The sequence below is a fragment of the Equus przewalskii genome, chromosome 8 (assembly GCF_037783145.1).
Source record: "Equus przewalskii isolate Varuska chromosome 8, EquPr2, whole genome shotgun sequence".
Lineage (NCBI taxonomy): Eukaryota > Metazoa > Chordata > Mammalia > Perissodactyla > Equidae > Equus > Equus przewalskii.
The window spans coordinates 35,661,060-35,680,303 of record NC_091838.1 but is presented as its reverse complement, the minus strand read 5'-3'; the positions used below and the strand labels follow the sequence as shown (position 1 = coordinate 35,680,303).

Genomic DNA, 19,244 nt, shown 5'->3' with positions numbered 1-19,244 from the left:
AATGGAGTACCAAAATAGAAAAGCATTTTTAAAGTCCAGTTATGCATGCCCCATGCTGAAGCAGTAATAAATCCATTCCTTGTGCAGGTGTGGACTGCCAGCCACTGCGTTAAGTACTCAGGTATAAAACAACTCAGGCATAACTCTGCCCCAAAAGATTCTCAGTCCAGTAATGTGTTCCTTTCTGACACACAGGCAGGTTGAAGAAAGGAAAGAGAAGCTGAAACCTTGTTTACGGGGTGAAAGTGGGAATCTCAGGACTGAGCTATGCAAAGAGCCTTCCACAGTTGGAGGAAACTCTGGTCCCTGTGAGGCCTTGGGCGGTTCTAGGGAGCAGCAGCCTAGAGGAGCTTGGTTTTTGCTTCCTTGCCACTCAACAGATCAGCCAGGAGTGAACAAGGGAAAGAGATGTTCTTGGCAAGCTGAATACATGTCATAAGTTCTGCAAGAAACCTCTGCTGGACCTTGACTCAGAGGAACATACATGTAAATCTGTCACCTGAGAGATATATAGAACCTCCTGTTGTTCAGTCCTGACGCAGGAAAACCTTTTCTCTGTTCACCTTTTAGTCATTTGACAGCTAATTAATGTCTCTCCTGAGGAATAAGAGAGTGATTGACATTAGTCATTCAATAGAGCGCCCCGTGACCCAGACCAGCATCAGTCTCAACAGGCAGGAGGACAGGCCGCCAGCAAGGACAACATCCAGGTGCCTGATGTATCTCTTACTTTTCAAGTCTGAGGCAAACCAAAGGCTGATGGCGAACTTCTCTGCCCATCGTCTGCAGGACACTCAATATGTTAAGGCACACTTGGCACCTGGCACATTCCTGTTATTCTAAAGCACGTTCCTGGTCGTGGGACTGTGACATCAGGCAGTGATTCACTATGCAGCTACCATTTATGCTACAGATAGAATTCTCTCCTGAGGGGCACTATAAATAGCAATCTTGTGGCTGTTATTACTGCCTACTCCTGCCCACAGCCCTCCAGCTACAACCAGAAGTGGAGAGCAAAGAAAGGAGGTGTCCATGGGGCCGGCCCGGTGGCACAGCGGTTAAGTGCACACATTCCACTTCAGTGGCCTGGGGTTCACCACTTCGGATCCCAGGTGCAGACCTATGCACTACTTGTCAAGCCATGCTGTGGTAGGCATCCCACATAAAATAGAGGAAGATGGGCACAGGCCTTAGCTGAGGGCCAATCTTCCTCAGAAAAAAAGAGCAGGATTGGCAGCAGATGTTAGCTCAGGGCTAATCTTCCTAAAAAAAAGAAAAGAAAGAAAGAAAGAAAGGAGGTGTCCAATGCTCACAGCATGGCCAAGCCTCAACCATCTGCCCCAGTGAGAGGGTAGCCCTCAGGCAGAGAATGACAAACTACAGATTGTCTGCCTCTCTGGGTAAAGGAACCCTGCCTCAGGGCTGGCTGAAAACACTGATCCCCTCCTATTCTGAGTTTTCTGCCAAGAAACAGGCTCCCATCAGTGCAGCTGCAGCCTGCCAGAGAGTATGGCTTTCAGTGGGTATGTATACTTTAGATTGGTGGTACTTAGTCAGGAAGTTGTCAAGGACCAAGAACCCAATGGAACAGATTCCTCAATTCACTAAAATTCTTTATACCTCCTGTATTCTGCTTTTGTGGGAAAGACAATCACCAGAAACCAACTTACTTGGGGAGAAATTGAAATAAGCTAAGTCCTGGGGCTACTATGTAGCTAACCCAGTCGCCTACACATTCTACAGTGACAGTTGACTTTTAGAATGGCACCATGAGTCACTGCAAGAACCTGAGTTATCTAAGAAGATTCAGTTGTATTTCCATGATACTAATGACTAAGTCATAAAAGTGAAAAAGATAGATTTTTTTATATTTAACTTTTATTTTGAATAAAATTATTCAAAATTTTTAGATTCACAGTAGATTGCAAAGAAATATATAGGGAGGTCCTGTGCACCCTTCCCCATACCACCCTCCCATACCCACAGTAACCACAGGACAATACCAAAAGCAAGAAACTGACATTGGCACAATCCATAGCTGATTCAGATCTCACCAGTCATACTACATGCACTTGTGTGTGTATGTACCTCTGTGGAATTTTGTCATGTGTGTAGCTTGCATAATCTCCACCACAATCATTACCCTCAGCTGTATCACAGACTCCCTTGTGTTCCCCTTTATAGCCACACCTACCTCCTTCCCCATCCCTAACCCCTGGCAACCACTAATCTGTTGTCATCATTATAATTAAGTTATTTTATGATGATTACATAAATAGAACCATGAAGTATATTTCGGTATTTGTTTCCTAGGTGTGCCATGCAAAGTACCAAAAACTAGATTGCTTAAAACAACGAAAATTTACTGTCTCACACTTCTAGAGGCAAGACGTCCAAAATCAGTATTGGCAGGGCCACGCTTCCTCCAGCAGCTCTGGGGGAGAATCCTTCCTTTCCTCTTCCAGCTTCTGGTGTTCGTTGGCAATCCTTGGCCATCCTTGGCTTGTAGATGCATCACTCCAGTCAGATGACTGTCTTCACCCTGTGTGTCTTTACGTGGTCTTTCCTCTGTGCCTGTCTGTGTCCAAATTTCCCCTTTTTATAAGAATACCAGTCATATTGGATTAAGGCCCACCTATAATGATTTCATCTTAACTTGGTTAAATTTGTAAAGACCCTATTTTGAGGTATCGGAGTTAGGACTTCAATAGATCTTTTTGATGGGACACAGTTTAACCTGTAACAACTCCTTTTGAGATTGGCTTTTTTGAGTTAACATAATTCTCTAGACAGTCATCCAGAGAACTAATGAGGTTGTTCATCTTTTCATGTGTTCATTTGCCATCTGTATATCCTCTTTGGTGAAGTGTCTGTATGTGTCTTTTGCCCATTTTGTGAGTGGACTGTTGTTTGTTTACTGTTGAGTTTTAAAAGTTGTTTATATATTCTGTATACAAAGCCTCTGTCAGATAATATGATTTGCAAATACTTCTCAGGGTCTACAGTTTTTCTTTTCATCATTTTTTTAAAAATTTTTTTTTTATTAAGATTGTGATAGATTACAACCTTGTGAGATTTCAGTTGTACATTATTGTTAGTAATGTTGTGGGCACACCACTTCACCCTTTGTGCCCTCCCCCCACCCCCCCTTTTCCCTGGTAACCACCAATCGGTTCTCCATGTCTATATGTTAACTTCCACCTATAAGTGGGGTCATATAGAGTTTGTCTTTCTCTGTCTGGCTTATTTCGCTTAACATAATACCCTCAAGGTCCATCCATGTTGATGCGAATGGGACAATTTGGTCCTTTTTTATGGCTGAGTAGTATTCCATTGTGTATATATACCATATCTTCTTTATCCAGTCGTCAGTTTCTGGGCATTTAGGTTGGTTCCACGTCTTGGCTATTGTAAATAATGCTGTGATGAACATAGGGGTGCATGGGATTCTTGGGATTGCTGATTTCAGGTTCTTAGGATAGATACCCAGTAGTGGGATAGCTGGGTCATAGGATATTTCTATTTTTAACTTTTTGAGAAATCTCCATACTGTTTTCCATAGTGGCTGCACTAGTTTGCATTCCCACCAACAGTGTATGAGGGTTCCTTTTTCTCCACAACCTCTCCAACATTTGTCACTCTTGGTTTTGGATATTTTTGCCAATCTAACAGGTGTAAGGTGATATCTTAGTGTAGTTTTGATTTGCATTTCCCTGATGATTAGGGATGATGAACATCTTTTCATGTGTCTCTTGGCCATACTTATATCTTCTTTGGAGAAATGTCTGTTCATGTCCTCTGCCCATTTTTTGATCGGGTTGTTTGTTTTTTTGTTGTTAAGCCGTGTGAGTTCTTTGTATATTATGGATATTAATCCTTTGTCGGATAAGTAGCTTGTAAATATTTTTTCCCAATTAGTGGGCTGTTTTTTTGTTTCAATCCTGTTTTCCCTTGCTTTGAAGAAACTCTTTAGTCTGATGAAGTCCCATTTGTTTATTCTTTCTATTGTTTCCCTCATCTGAGGAGTTATAGTGTCCGAAAAGATTCTTTTGAAACTGATGTCAAAGAGTGTACTGCCTATATTCTCTTCTAGAAGACTTATTGTTTCAGGTCTAATCTTTAAGTCCATTTTGAGTTTATTTTTGTGAATGGTGAAAAAGAATGATCGATTTTCATTCTTTTACATGTGGCTGTCCAGTTTTCCCAGCACCATTTGTTGAAGAGACTTTCTTTTCTCCATTGTAGGCCCTCAGCTCCTTTGTCGAAGATTAGCTGTCCATAGATGTCTTTTCATCCTTTTAACAGGATTTTTTGCAGAGCAAAAGTTTTTAACTTTTATGTGGTCAAATTTGTTGATTTTTCTGCTTATAGATCATGCTTTTGTTGTCAAGTCTAAGACAAGTCAAATCTCTTTACCTAGTCCTGGGTCCCAAAATTTATCTGTTATGTTCTTTTCTAGAAGATTTATAATTTTACATTTGAGTCCACGATGCATTTTGAGTCAGTTTTTTATAAGGTGTGTGGTTTTGTTCGAGGTTCATTTTTTTTGCCTAAGCATGTCCAATTGTTCCAGCATTATTTGTTGATAGGCTACCCTTCCTCCATTGAATTGCTTTCACAACTCTGTCAAAAATTAATTGAGCATGTTTGTGGGGAAGAGATCTATTTTTAATAAAATTTTAGCAATAAGATTGATAGTACTGCTTTGAATCATTTGGGTTTTTTGTCTTTTTACAGAGGATTTTATTACTGACTTTGTTCATAACCCCAATGGTAAAGATAACTTGATAGTTAATTTCAAAGGAAATTAGACCATTTTGGTTCATCAAGAGATTGGAAGAGACAATAAGCCAAATCCAAGCTATTTATAAAAAGTATCTAAAATCTTTGAAGACTGTCAGAAGAACTTCCAACCTCAGATAATCTTTTAGAAATCTTTGTCCTTCCTGAGATATCTGCCATTTTTTTAAAATGTGATTTTGCCAATTGTCCCCCCAAAAATCCTTTACAACTCTATAGTCCAATAGAGGATCATGTGTAGTACTTAGCTGTCATGTCTCTCTCATCTCCTTCAGATAAAACGTTTCTTCATCTTTTCTTTTATGATCTTAACATTTTTGAAGAATAGACATCAGTTACTTAATAGAATGTCCCTCCATTTAGATTTTCCTGATGTTATCTCAGGAAAAGATTCAGGTTATGCATTTTTGACAGGAGCACCACTTAACAATACTATGTTCATATCAGGAGGCACACAGTTGATTTGTCCTTGCACCGTGATCTTTTATCAGTTGGTTAAGATAGTGCTTTTCAGGTTTCTTCACTCTAAAGTTAACTAATAAGTATTTCATCTATATTAATTAATAACTATGAAATAAGTATTTTGTCAGAAGATACATTAAGACTGTATAAATATCCTATTTCTTATCAAACTTTTACCCTCTCATTTTAACATCCATGTGATTCTTGCCTGAATTATTACTCTGATGGTGGCCAAATGAAAACTTTCTAATTCCAGCACTTCTTCTATATTTATTAGTTGGCATTCAGCTATAATTAGGAGCTTTTCATTTCCCTGATTTATTTATGTATTCACTTATTTATGTCAGTATGGGCCAATGGATTCAGTTTTTATCCAATGGGTTATGATATGTTAACTATCATTTATTTTGATGCTCAAATTTCCCCAATTCAAGCCAGCTCCTGTGTCCTTTGGACATGTTTCCATCATTCTTTGAGTACTTCCTGACTTTCTAACACAGTAAGATGTTTCAGACTCATCTTGTATTTTCTCTGCTCTAGAATCAGCCATTTCTTTAAGGAGCCCTGGTTGATTTTAATGGAGAATGGCATTAGAAGACAAGATCTGGGTATTAGGTGGGCTCATTGCTACGGGGATGTCATTGCTTCTAGGTCCTCTCAATGGACAGAGCAAGGAGATATGTGTGTGTATACTTATGCACACAGACACATAAATCCATATCTCTTTCATTCTTTCCATCTATCTCTCTATCTATCTCTATCTAAAATCATGATTTTACACCAATACCTCCAACTGTAGACCATTACCACAGAATTGTCTTTAGGTTTCCCCATTTTGAAATTTATAACTCCCTTATCTAACAGTGAGAAACCTGGCTTTCATTTTCCTCAATATAATTTACTCTAACTTCCTGTATGCAGTCAACCTCCCAGCCATGTGAGCTGCCTCCTCCGTCCCAACCCACAGCTCCTAACTGTGCAAGTCACCTTCTCTGCCCAGTCAGCCAGCTATGTGAAATCCTCAACCTGACCACATCGTTCACACCAGCAACACCAACTAAACCTCAAGCCAGCCAGATTCTCATGGCCCAGCCCTGCTGACCATGAGGGTCATCCCAGTGAAATCCTTGGCCCCATTCACTTGAATCCCTGAATCCTAAACCCTGACCAAGGAGAAAAGGCAGAATGCCATTTTAATGAAGTTTAAAAGACATTGCAACTTTTGCAGATTAAAAAAATGAAAAAAAATAATAAAAGGGAAGAAAAAAAAAAGGAGAAAAACAAAAACTGTTGCAGATACAACAAATATTTGATACCTGCTTTATACAAAATGCAAAGTCTGAGGGCCAATGAGATACATTACTGTCTTAGGTTGGGCTGCTATAACAAAATACCATAGACTGGATGGCTTAAACAACAAACATTTCTCACAGTTCTGAAGGCTGGAAGTCTGAGATCAAAGTGTCAGCATGGTCAGGTTCTTGGTGAGGGCTGTCCTCTTGGTTCACAAGGGACATCTCCTCGTATCCTCACAATGTGGCAAGCAAAGAGAGGAAGCAAGCTCACCTGCTCGTGTCTCTTCTCATAAGGGCACTCATCCATCCCATCACGAGTGCTCCCTCCTCATGACCTAATTATGTCCCAGAGGCCCTACCTCCCCTTATCATCACACTGGAAGTTAGGGCTTCAACATAAGAATTTGAAGGAGATGCAAACATTCAGTTCATAACAATTCCTAACCCTCAGAAAACTTACATCTAGCAGGAGAGAAGAATATATATGTACTAAATATAAAACAACATGGTAATTAGCATTCTAGGTGTATGAATACGGGATCAGGAGGGAAAGAAAAATGAGTTTTTCCTGAGTGAGTCAGAGGACAAGTAGATCAGTACCAGGGAAAGGTGGATTGTATCCCAGCAGAGGAGCCCTTGAAACAGGTACAAGTTTGGGGCTCACGGGGCACAGCTATGTCGGTGGGGCTAGTGACCAAGATGTGCAAAGTCTATTATATATTTTAAAAAATATTTGTTGAAATGATATCTAAAATTGTTAGTGTTAATGATAATCACCTATGATTATTGCTTTGTAAAAAATAATTTGGGATATAAGAAGAGCTATTAAGTTAACAGTCTTTACTCTGAATTGTAGCTAAACAGTTTGCTTCTTCTGTAGCAAAGGGAGATTTGTCTGGTGGTGACTGATGTCACCCTGCAAATGCAAGATGAGAATAACTCTGGCCTCCCCAAAACCGTCCCAGTCTGTGTGGCCTCCTCATGTGTACTGGACCCAGAAGTCCTGGAAGCGCTCAGTGAGGCTGCCCCCCACACCTTCCTCTTCAAGGATGCTCTCCGAGACCAGGGTATGCTTTCTTCTTCTTGACAGCTTTGATCCAGTGGCGACTAAGAGCTGCCATAAAATAGCTTGTAGCTTCTGGTTGCCTCTTTCTTGCTCTGAAACTACTGGACATTTCTTGAAGCACACTGTGGACGAGGGGTGTGGAGTGGAAGAGGCCCATGGTACCAGCCTTGGTCTTTCACTGACCCCTGTCATGGCCACCAAGACCGAACCGGAACTGCCTGCAGTGCTGACATATCCTGTGAGAGATGCTATTTATCACTCAAGAATTATCTCTTGGAAGCATACTTTATAGGTGCAGAAGCTATCTGAAGCCATTGCCTGAAACATCACTTTTTAAAACAAACGAAAAGCTAGAATATTATAAACATTAGATCAATAAATACTAGATCAGTCACTCCTTATTTTTCCAGGAATCAAACTAGAATCCTGCCTAAACTGTGTAATTTTTTTATTTTATTGGGTATAATTTGCATACCACAAAATTCTCCTTTCTGAATTGAATTTGCATCTAATATTTGTGTGCTTTTCCAGCAGAGCACACTAGGGGCTTTGGGGCTTCCTTTCTGCACAGTGTATGTGTCGCTGGACACAAAGGATGGGCCCCACTGCTGTGCCCCTCAGCCCACATGACTTGTAGGAAGCTGGCCAAGGACACTGTCATTACGAGCAAGAGAACTCACTTTTTCTTCAGTGCTTCAATAATCTGAAGTGTCTTTGTTGGCAGGTCAGATTGTTTGTGTTGAACGAACTGTCCTCATGCTTCAAAAGCCACTTTTGGGTGTGGCCTCTGATGCTTGCTCCTGTGAGCTGACTGGCCCTGTGAAGCTCGATGAACTGGATTCTGTTACTCAGGTCAACTCCATTTGCAGCGTTCAAGGTTGGTAGTCAATCTTGATGGAAATGGTATTTATATTTGCTTAAATATCATACTTATTTTACATTCATTTACTCATTTGCTCACTTATTCAACAAGTGTTTATTGAGTGCCTGACATGTTCCAGGCATTGGCTACATAATGAACAAAATCAGAAGAGGTGAGCCAGCCCTGATAGCCTAATGGTTCAAGTTTGGCGCATTCCACTTTGGTGGCCTGGGTTGGTTTCCTGGGTGTGGAACTATACCACTCATCTGTCAGTAGCCATACTGTGGTGATGGCTGACACAAAACTAGAAGAACTTACAACTAGAATATACAGCTGTGTACTGGGGCTTTGGGGAGGAAGACTGGCAAAAGATGTTAGCTCAGGGCGAATCTTTCCCAGCCAAAAAAACAAAAAGTCAGAAAAAGTGCTTGCCTCTCGGACTTATAGTCTGTATATAAAGACACTAGTCAGATATGCACACAGCCAAATATAGACCTACAGTGTCTGAGTGCTCCAAGTGCCTGTCACCAGGACCTCACCTTGTCAGAGACATCACGGAAGTCTCCCTAGTGACAGGAGCCTTGAGCCAAGATCTGAAGGGTAGAAGGAAGGTAATTAGGTGAAGGGGTGGGAGCAGGAAGAATGTCTGGTGGGAAGAGAACAGAACTCATAAAAACTGCTGACAGGACAAACTAGGTATGCACCACAGCCTAGAAGGAGACGGAAAGGCAGCTGTATATAGGGGTTACCTGGGACGAGGCTGGAGGGACCAGCCGTGCAGGTGAGTGGGCAGCCCTGTCAGGAGTGTGCTGTGTCATCTTGACAGAGAGACACATGGTCCGATTTCCATAGCAGAGTGGAGGGGCCAGGGCCTAGGGGTTAGCCACTGGGAGGGCAGGCACTAGTCTAAAGGGGTGAGACCAGTGCGGTAGAGAAGTCAACCCAGGAGTGGACTTAGTTAAAAGGAAAATTGGCAGACTGAGTAATGAATGCAGTGCAGAGGGAGGAAGGCATTCATGGAGGGTGGATTGTATGTGCACCCTCTAAGATCCGGCGTAGATGGCAAGGCAATGGTGGTGCTGTTCAGTGAAGTAGTGTGTGGGGGAAGAGACCAGCTTTGAGGGAGCAATCTCAGTTCCGTATTTGGAGAGTTTGGGTGTTTTTGATATATTTGAGAAGGAGATGTTTCAGTAGCTGTTTGAATATATGTCTGGAGCTGAAAATAGCATTAATACTATAGGCTTTAATTTCATAAAATTTTTTAGTGATAAAAGTAACATATGTCCATTGGGATTAGTGAAAGATGAGTAAAAAGAAAGGTAGCTATCTCCTGCCATGCACCCCCTGCTAGACTGCGTGCACACAGGAGTACACATGCCTGCCCCTTCGGAGGGACATGTGTGCCTTTATAGACAGGAAGGTTTGCTCCATGTGACTCTGTCCCAGGCTTTCCTCACTTAGTTCTCTAGCAGAGACGTCCATTCAGGCAGGTAGATAGGATCTAAGTCAACAATGTAATCATCAAATAATATTCCCTCATACAAATAAACTGCCCCTGCATGGATGGGCATCCAAGATGCCCTCTCTTTGCACTTATAAACAAGGCTGAAATAAACACCCTTCTCAACATCAACCCCTACTGATTTCCCTAGAAGAGGATTTCAGGGTCTTAGGGGTCATGTGTTTTTTAACCAACTTTATTGAGATATAACTTACATACTCTACAATTCACTCATTTATAATGTTTTGATATATTCCCAGAGTTGTGCAACCATCGCTATAATCTAATTTTAGAACACTGTCTTCATGACCATTGTCAGTCACTTCCCCTTACACTCTGCCCTCTCTCATACCTCCCCACACCCTAGTCTTAGGAAAATACTTATCTACTTTCTTTCTCTATAGATTTGCCTTTTATAGATTTCACGTACATGGAATCAAACATTATATGGTTTTTTGTGTCTGGCTTCTTTCACTTAACATGATGATCAGAGTCGTCAGTGATGTAGCATGTATCAGTACTTCATGTCTTTTTATGGCTGAATATTTCCTTTTATGGATGTACCACATTTTGTTTATCTGTTCATCAGTTGATGGATGTTGGGTTGTTTCTACTTTTTGGCTATTGTAAATAGGGCTGCTATGAATATTTTGGACAAGTTTTTGTTTCAACACCTGTTTTCAAATTTGGGCTATGTATCCAGGAGTGGCATTGCTGGGTCATATGCTGATCAAACATAAACACTGTGTTTAACCTTTTTGAAGAAATGCCAAAGTGTTTTCCAAAGTGGCCACACTAAGGGTTTCTTTATCTTTAATATTAAAAGATATTGCTAAATTAATATCTGGAAACTGTACAAAAATTCACACTTCCAAAAGTAATATCTGAGAGGGCCTGTTTCTTCCACCCTTGCCCACCACTAGATTACTGAATTTTTTTATGATTTTTATGAACAGCAAAAAATCTGTGACCTGAATGCTTTATTCACATCCCCTTCTCTCTCATGAGACTGAGCACTGTTCATTGTTGAGGCCTTTTGGATTTTTTATTCTGTGCACCTGCTTTTAGAGTTAGTACCGAACAAAACTCAGGTTGTGATTTGATGGAGAAAGGAGAGCCTAGTGTTCTGGAAGAAAGCAGATTCTAACGAGTCACCTGACATCTGAGTCCTCCATTTTCTCATCTGTAAAACAGGAATAATAGAATCAAGCTCAAAGCATTGTTGAGGAGGAAATAAGATAATGCACATGAGGCTTTGGGGGCTTGGAGCACTTACAGACTAGCAGAGAAGATAGACATCTTGATGCTTCCATTGCCACAGACTAGGAAGGGACAGACAGCTGGCCAACGGCTGGAGGGCTACAGCCAGTGACGGCAGTGGGTGGGTGGCCTTGGGACTGTCAGGATTTATCAGGCGGACTTGGTGAAGGCCTTCCAGATGGGTAGAAGGACATGTGGGAAACCACACACGTGCCCAGAACTATTGTAAAAGCTCATGTACTGGAGGAGAGGCAGGGCCAGCATGGGACAGGGCTGGTCCTGTCTTGTTCTGCTTTCCCTGGCTATGCTAAGGATTTTATATGATCAGATTTTTGTCTTACATGAAGCTGTTCTGTCAGAACCATGGATAGACTATGGTACAAAGCAGGGATAGGTTGTTGGCAGGAAGATGCATGGTGCAAGTAAGGGAGGGCCAAGGTCTGCTGGGGCTGAACAGACTGCAAGGGTGTCTACAAGCAGGCATACTGTGGCTCCTCTAAACATAGCTGCACTGTGCCCTGAGTGGACAGGATGTGAGGACAGAGTGCGTGGTGCAGACGGGCACAGATACGCTATGCTGTCCTCAAAAGCCTGTCCACAGCCTGCCGGCAGAGCTTGCTGTCTCCAGCACCTCTATAGAAACTTCCCTTCCACCGTTATTCTCCTCATCAGTTGCTACCTGTTCTCCATGCCCCTCACCTCTCTCAGAGCCCAGGATTGGTCCAGGGCTCAGAGGAGAATGAGGGAGCAGCCCCGCAGGTGGTGTTCCCTGCCCTGCTTCTGAAAGTCCCTGCCAAAACTCCACACCAATTAGGCTGTATGGGACCCTGTTATTATAAGACCATAAGTAAAGAATCGCCACCGCCTAGAGCACCATTTTATGAGAAAACATGTACCTGAAGAACTGGCTTCCAAAGAAGAGTTTGGAATCTAACCCATTCCTAACTACAGCCAGTGAGTGCCACAGAGTTGCAAAACAAGGAAAACGTATAGATACTTGTGGGGAGAGAGAGAAGAGCTGATTTTTCTAGTTTGTGAAGAACCTTCTCCTATTATTTTTAAAAATAACTTATAGGTGAGACTCAGAAAATATAAAATTAACCGTTTTAAAGTGAGCACTTCAGTGGCATTTAGTCCATTCACAGTGTTGTGCAACCACTCCTATTTTATATTGTGTCTTTGGAGATCTCACTGCTTTGGGAAGAAAGTGGCATTCTATTTTTTTAATAACAGCTTAATTGAGATGTCATTCACATACTATGAAATTCACTCTTTTAAAGTATACAACTCAGTAGTTTCTAGTATATTCACACAATTGTGCAACTATCCCCACTAACTAGCTCCAGAATATTTTCATCACCCCAAAAAGAAACTTCATGTCTATTAGCAGTCACTCCCCACTCCACCCAGCCCCTGGCAACCACTAATCTACTTTCTGTCTCTACGGATTTGCCTATTCTGGACATTTCTTATGAATGGAACCATGTAATATGTGTTCTTTTGTTTCTGGCTTCTTTCACTTAGCTGAACATTTTCAAGATTCATCCACATTGTGACATTCATCAGCACTTCTTTCCTTTTTATGGCTGAATATTCCATCGTATGGATATACCACATTTTATTTATCCATTTATCAGCTGATGTTCATATTTTTATATTATGAATAGTGCTGCTGCAAATATTCATATACAGGCTTTTGAGTGGACATGTTTTGTCTGTTCTTTTGGATATAGTCTTATTTTTATATAGTTTTCATGTTGACTATCATCATAATTCGACAGAGGTACAAGAGTAAAACTAGGAAGAATCTGTAATATCTCCAAGCTTGGGGAAAGGCATCTGTAGAAAGTAACCCCATCCAAAGAGACAGAACTGTGGGACTGAAGAGATTTGGTAACTCTAAGTCCAAAAAAGGTGACCAAGGGGCAATTTCAGGAAAATATAACCCAAAGTGAGAGAAATTTATTCTCCATTGTAACCTCTGAGATGGACAGTGTTAACAGAGGATCTTTGTGGAGTCTAGAAAAGGGAAACTCACGAGTGAGAATTTGGCCATTTTGCCAGCTAGCAGTACCCCTGGAGAAGCCCCTGGTCTTCTCTAGTCTCCGAATTCTCTGGGTTGTGGGGACAGAGGAGCCCTTGGCTTCGTGGCCTCACACATCCCTCTCCTCTCACCTGGCCTCAAGCATCTTGGTCATCAGGTAGAAAGTACATTCAGAGAGGCTATTATTTACCCTTAGACATCTATATAGGGTGCTCCTGAAGCCCATTGTTTGGGTTTCACACACTGTTCCCTTCGTCCTCACTCTCATGAGGGTGTGCTTGTCACAGCAGGGCTTAGCTGTTGAAATACTGAAGGAGCTTTGTTCTTCGCTGGTCAGATACAGCCTTGCATGTCATCACGTAGTGGACCATGTCTTGGGCATTATGGGGTGGTGGCAGCCACTGGGAACACTGATGAGACTCAGGCATCCTTAAGCCCCACTTCACTCCAAACAGAACCTTCATGTAGGAGATGAGGACTAAATATTTTTTAAGTAAACAATAGGCAATTCAATCTATCACAAAGCTCTGTCCCTGTTAGCATGAGACAAACTTAGATGGCCCAGGGATTGGGGTTTCAGACCCTTAAGCACCTAAGCAATAGGAGGAGAGCCACACAGGATCCTGTGTACAATGTCATGCACTGGAAATGAGGCAATACCCTCAAATCTTTGTAGACTTTACTACATTTATCATTCTAAAGTGAGGCATGCCTAGGAACAGGGGCTGCTGTCATCGCCTTGATAGGAAGCATTCACATGGGTATTGGCCTGGTGTCCATGTGCCTCACACACGGAAGCACCAGAGCGGCCAAAGCTCCCATGCCCTAGCCCGCCCTGGCCACATTGCAGATACCAACGCTGTGCTGTCTGGGTCTGTGCTTTTACTGCAAGGTTTGATCAGTGTGGCTGTGCACTACTGATGCCGCAGTTCTTTGCTTCAGTAATGATGCAGTAAAAAGGCATGTGGGTTATAAATGACCTTCACCACTTGTCCATTGCTCATTCAGCTCCCTTCCAAACTTAAAGCAAAGAATTCAGTAAATAGAGTGTTTTTTTCCGTGGCTAGAATATCCCAAGATGTTATTAGTGGAGAAAGAGAACAGTATTTCTAAACAGTAGAGCAAACAGGCTCTAATTGTATGTATTTCCCTTGTATTAAAATGAAAAGTTATTTTCTGTGCCCTTATCTTATAAATTGGTGGCATCATCATTTCTGATTAAGCCAGTTCTGTTAGGTGCTTTTTCCTTTCTCATTCACTTATAAATATGTTTCAAGCATTTTACTTATCTTTGGCTCTATTTAAATAGAGAAACATTGGAGAACCTCACAGGTCCTCCCTATGAGAGCTCCATGTAAAGACTGAGGATTGTGGGCAGGGAGGAGGTGGGTGCCAGGTTGGGGAGAGGCCTGTAGGGCACAAAGACAGCATGAACATGAGTGCTGTTCGTTTGTTAATCAGAAGTTCTAGGCCCTTTGCAACAAGTCAGTTAATAAATGTCCTAGGAACCCCAGGTATACCTAGCAGGGAGGCAGCCCCAGCCACCTTAAGTGTTGTAGAAGGGAAATAAGTGCCAGTCTTGTTTGGCCAGTCCCACCATGGCCAGCAGGGTCAGTATCAGGTGATTCACCTTCTCCAAGAAGCTACAGCTGGCCAGGGTTGACCAGGGGGGAAGTGTTCTGAGAGTGAGCTATAGAGTAGCCAGGGTCAGGGTCCCCATACCTGGTGAAGCCAGGGTTCACTCTTGGTGTTGTACGGTTCTGTTGGTTTTGACTGATGTATAATATCATGTAACCACAATTATAGTATCATACAGAATAGTTTCACTGCCCTAAAAATCCCCTGTACTCTACCTATCATGCGTTCCTCCCTACCCCCACCCCTCAAATCCTTGATCTCTTTACCTTCTCCATAGTTTTGCTTTTCCAGAATGCCATAGTTGGAATCACATAGTATATAGCCTTTTCAGATTGGCTTCTTTCATTGAGCAATATGCATTCAATATTGGTTCTTCCAGGGGCCAGCCCCATGGCCAAGTGGTTAAGTTTGCGTGCTCTGCTTCGGCAGCCCAGGGTTTCACTGGTTTGGATCCTGGGTATGGACCTAGCACCAATCATCAAGCCATGCTGAGGTGGCATCACACATAGCAGAGTCAGAAGGACCTACAACTAGAATATACAACTATGTACTGGGGGGCTTTGGGGAGAAGAAGGAAAAAAGAGAATGGCGACAGATGTTAGCTCAGGTGCCAATCTTAAAAAAAAGAAAAAAGATTTGTTCTTGTATGTCTTTTCTTAGCTTGATAGCACGTTTCTTTTTAGCGCTGAATAATATTCCACTCTCTGGATGTACCACAGTTTATTCATCCATTCACCTCCTGAACAACGTCTTGGTTGCTTCCATGTTTGGGCAATTATTAATAAAGCTGCTATACACATTTGTGTGTGGCTTTTTTTGTAGACATATTTTAAGCTCATTTAGGTAAATATCAATGAGTGCAACTGCTGAATCATACAGTAAGACTATGTTTAGTTTTGTAAGAAACTACCAGACTATCTTCCAAAGTAGCTATTCCATTTTGCATTCTCACCAACCATGAATGAGAATTCCTGTTGCTCCACATCCTCATCAACATTTGATGTTGTCGGTTTTATTTTTGCCATTCTAACAGATGTGTAGTGGTATCTCTTTGTTGTTTTAATTTGCATTTCCCTGCTAACTTTTGATGTGGAGCATCTTTTCATATGGTTATTTGCCATCTGTATATCTTCTTTGGTGAGGTGTCTGTTAAGGTCTTTGGCCCATTTTTTAAATTGGGCTGTTCATTTTCTTACTGTCAAGTTTTAAGAGTTCTTTGTATATTTTGAATATCAGTCCTTTATCAGATATGTCTTTTGCACATATTTTCTCCCAGTCTGTGGCTTGTCTTTTCATTCTTTAAAGAGTGTTTTTTGCAGGCTAGAAGTTTTAATTTTTTTTCTTTTTTTAAAGATTGGCACCTGAGCTAACAACTGTTGCCAATCTTATTCTTTTTTTTTATTCTTTTTCTCCCCAAATCCCCCCAGTACATAGTTGCATATTTTAGTTGTGGCTCCTTCTAGTTGTGGCATGTGGGATGCTGCCTCAGCATGGCCTGACGAGCAGTGCCATGTCTGCACCCAGGATCGGAACCGGTGAAACCCTGGGCCACCGAAGCAGAGCATGTGAACTTAACCACTCAGCCACAGGGAAAGCCCCTAGAGTTTTTCATTTTAATGAAGACCCATATCAATTTTTTTTCATGACTTGTGCTTTTGGTGTTGCCCTAAGAATTCATTGTCAAAACCAGGTCACCCAGATTTTCTCCTATTTTCTTGTAGGAGTTTTATAGTTCTGAATTTTATGTTTAAGTCTATGCTCCATTTTGAGTTAATTATTGTGTAAGGTGTAAGGTCTCTTTCTAGATTTGTTTTTTTGCATGTGGATATCCAGTTGTTCCAACACTGTTTGTTGAAAAGACTATCCTTTCTGTATATAATTGTCTTTGTTCCTTTGTCAAAGATCACTTGACTATATTTATGTGAGTCTATTTCTAGGCTCTCTTTTCTGTCCACTGATTTATTTATCTGTTCTTTCACCAATACCACACTATCTTGATATTGATACCTCTCTTGTATGTCTAGAAGTTGGGTAGTGTCAGTTCTCCAGCTTTGTTTTCTTCAATATTGTCTTGGGTATTCTAGGTCTTTTTGCCTTCCATATAAACTTTAAAATCAGTTCGTTGATATCCACAGAATAACTTGCTGGAGTTTTGATTGGGATTGTATTGAATCTATAGATCAACTTGGGAAAAATTTACACCTTAACACTATTGAGTCTTCCTATCCATGAACATGGAATATCTATTTATTTAGCTCTTTGGTTTCTTTCAGCAGTTTTGTAGTTTTCTTCATATAGATCTTGTACCTGTTTGTTACATGTATATCTAAGTATTTAATTTATTTTAGTGCTAATGTAAATGCTGTTGTGTTTTGATTTCAAATACCATTTGTTTGTTGCTAGTATAAGAAAGCAATTGACTTTTGTTTTTTAACTTTGTATCCTACAACCTTACTATAATCGTTTCATAGTTCTAGTAGTTTTTTGTTTTGCTTCTTTGGGATATTGTATGTAGAAAACTATGTCATCTGAGAACAGGACAGTTTTTTCTTCCTCCCCAATCTGTATACTTTTATTTTCTTTTCTTGTGTTACTGCATTAGCTAGGACTTATAGTATCATGTTGAATAGCAGTAGTGAGAGGGGACTTGCTTGCTCTGTTCCTGATCTTGAAGGGAAAACATCTACTTTTTCACCATTAAGTATGATATTGGCTGCAGGGGTTTTATTTGTTTGTTGTTCAATCTGCTAAAGATAGTATCTTCGTTTCACTGTTTGAAAGAAAAGAATATTAGCTCTCATGTCCTTATTTTACTGCACTCTTCCTTTCCATCTTCCTACAGTTGTTTCTGTACTGTATATTGTTAAAATTGATAATATTCTGTTTCATAGCTATAATTAAACTTTGCACACTTTGTCTACAGGTTGATTCTTAAAGATGAAAATCAATAAATGGTATTTTTATTATCATGATTATATATATATTTTTCACTGAAAAGGAAAATAGTATACTACACTGCTATTTCCTTTCTTGTATGATTTTTTTTAAAGATTTTATTATTCCCTTTTCTCCCCAAAGTGCCCCTGGTACATTGTTGTATATTTTTAGTTGTGGCTCCTTCTAGTTGTGGCATGTGGGATGCTGCCTCAGCATGGCTTGATGAGCGGTGCCATGTCCGCACCCAGGATCAGAACCAGTGAAACCCTGGGCCACTGAAGCGGAGTGTGCAAACTTAACCACTCAGCCATGGGGCCGGCCCCTGATTTTTTTTCATGGAATTCTATATTGACCTTAGTTTTCTTTCATTGCCTGCCATGTACCCTAATTTTTTCCAAACCCTCAAAAATGGTGAGCTTATCTTCTGCAGATAAATTTTCTCCTAATGCTTGTTCTAGTGAGGAATGAAATTCTTTGCTCCAGGAGTAGGAAGAATAACTCTTCTATTTTTCTGGAAACTTAGGTCACATTTTACTTTTTCTTCAAATGTCTGATTTCACCACTTTTTGATGAGGATGGTCTGTGATTTGCCAGTGTATGTAGATGATATCTATATTGCTTCATACTGCAAGAAGATCAGACCATCTCAGTCCCCTGTTTAAAATTCTTCACTGGTTTCTCATCCCTTCCAAGATCAAGTCTAAAATCTCCAGCAAGATCCTAGATGATTATGGTCTGCCAACTTCACAGCCATTTCACCTACCTGTCCTTTATGCCTACCTGGCCTCCAGCCCCACAGCAAGGTACAGGGTCAGCCTGCGCCCACCTCCCCACCTGCAGTCCACCTCATGTCCCTTCTTTTAGGAAGCCTTTCCTGATCCTCAAGCCAGCCTGGAGGGCCTCTCTTCTGCACCCATGAGGGGTCTTTTCCACTAGCATTTATTGCATGGTATTTTTTTTAAATAGACTATTTTTTAAAAAAAAATAGACTTTTTTAGAGCAGTTTTAAGTTTACAGCAGAATTGAGCAGGAAGTATAGAGATTTCCCATATATTCCTTACCCCTACACCTGCACAGCCTCTGCCATATCAACATGCCCTACCAGATGGTACATTTGTTACAATAGATGAACCTACTTTGACACATCGTTATCACTCAAAGTCTATAGTTTACATTAGAGTTCACTCTCGGTGTTATACTTTCTATGAGTTTAGAGAAATGTATCCATCATTATGGTATCATACAGAGTAGTTTCACTGCCCTAAAAATCCTCTGTACTCTGCCTATCCATCCCTCCCTCCCTTTTAATACCTAACAACTACTGCTCTTTTTACTGTCTGTATAGTTTTACTTTTTCTAGAACGTCATATAGTTGGAGT

General features: G+C 41.0%; 1 protein-coding gene across 40 annotated transcripts in view; it reads left to right on the top strand.

Moving 5' to 3' along the window:
* The window catches only part of SPIDR (scaffold protein involved in DNA repair), a 472,184-nt gene that overhangs the window by 442,941 nt on the left and 9,999 nt on the right, over positions 1 to 19,244 (top strand). For all 40 annotated transcript variants that reach the window (XR_011543434.1, XR_011543433.1, XR_546115.2 and 37 more), the window contains 2 exons: positions 7,438 to 7,624; positions 8,348 to 8,500. Coding sequence is in view for 36 of the 40 variants with exons in the window: in XM_070631683.1 (XP_070487784.1) it covers positions 7,438 to 7,624; positions 8,348 to 8,500 (340 nt within the window). In the remaining 4 variants the exon portion in view is untranslated. The remainder of the gene's footprint in view (positions 1 to 7,437; positions 7,625 to 8,347; positions 8,501 to 19,244) is intronic.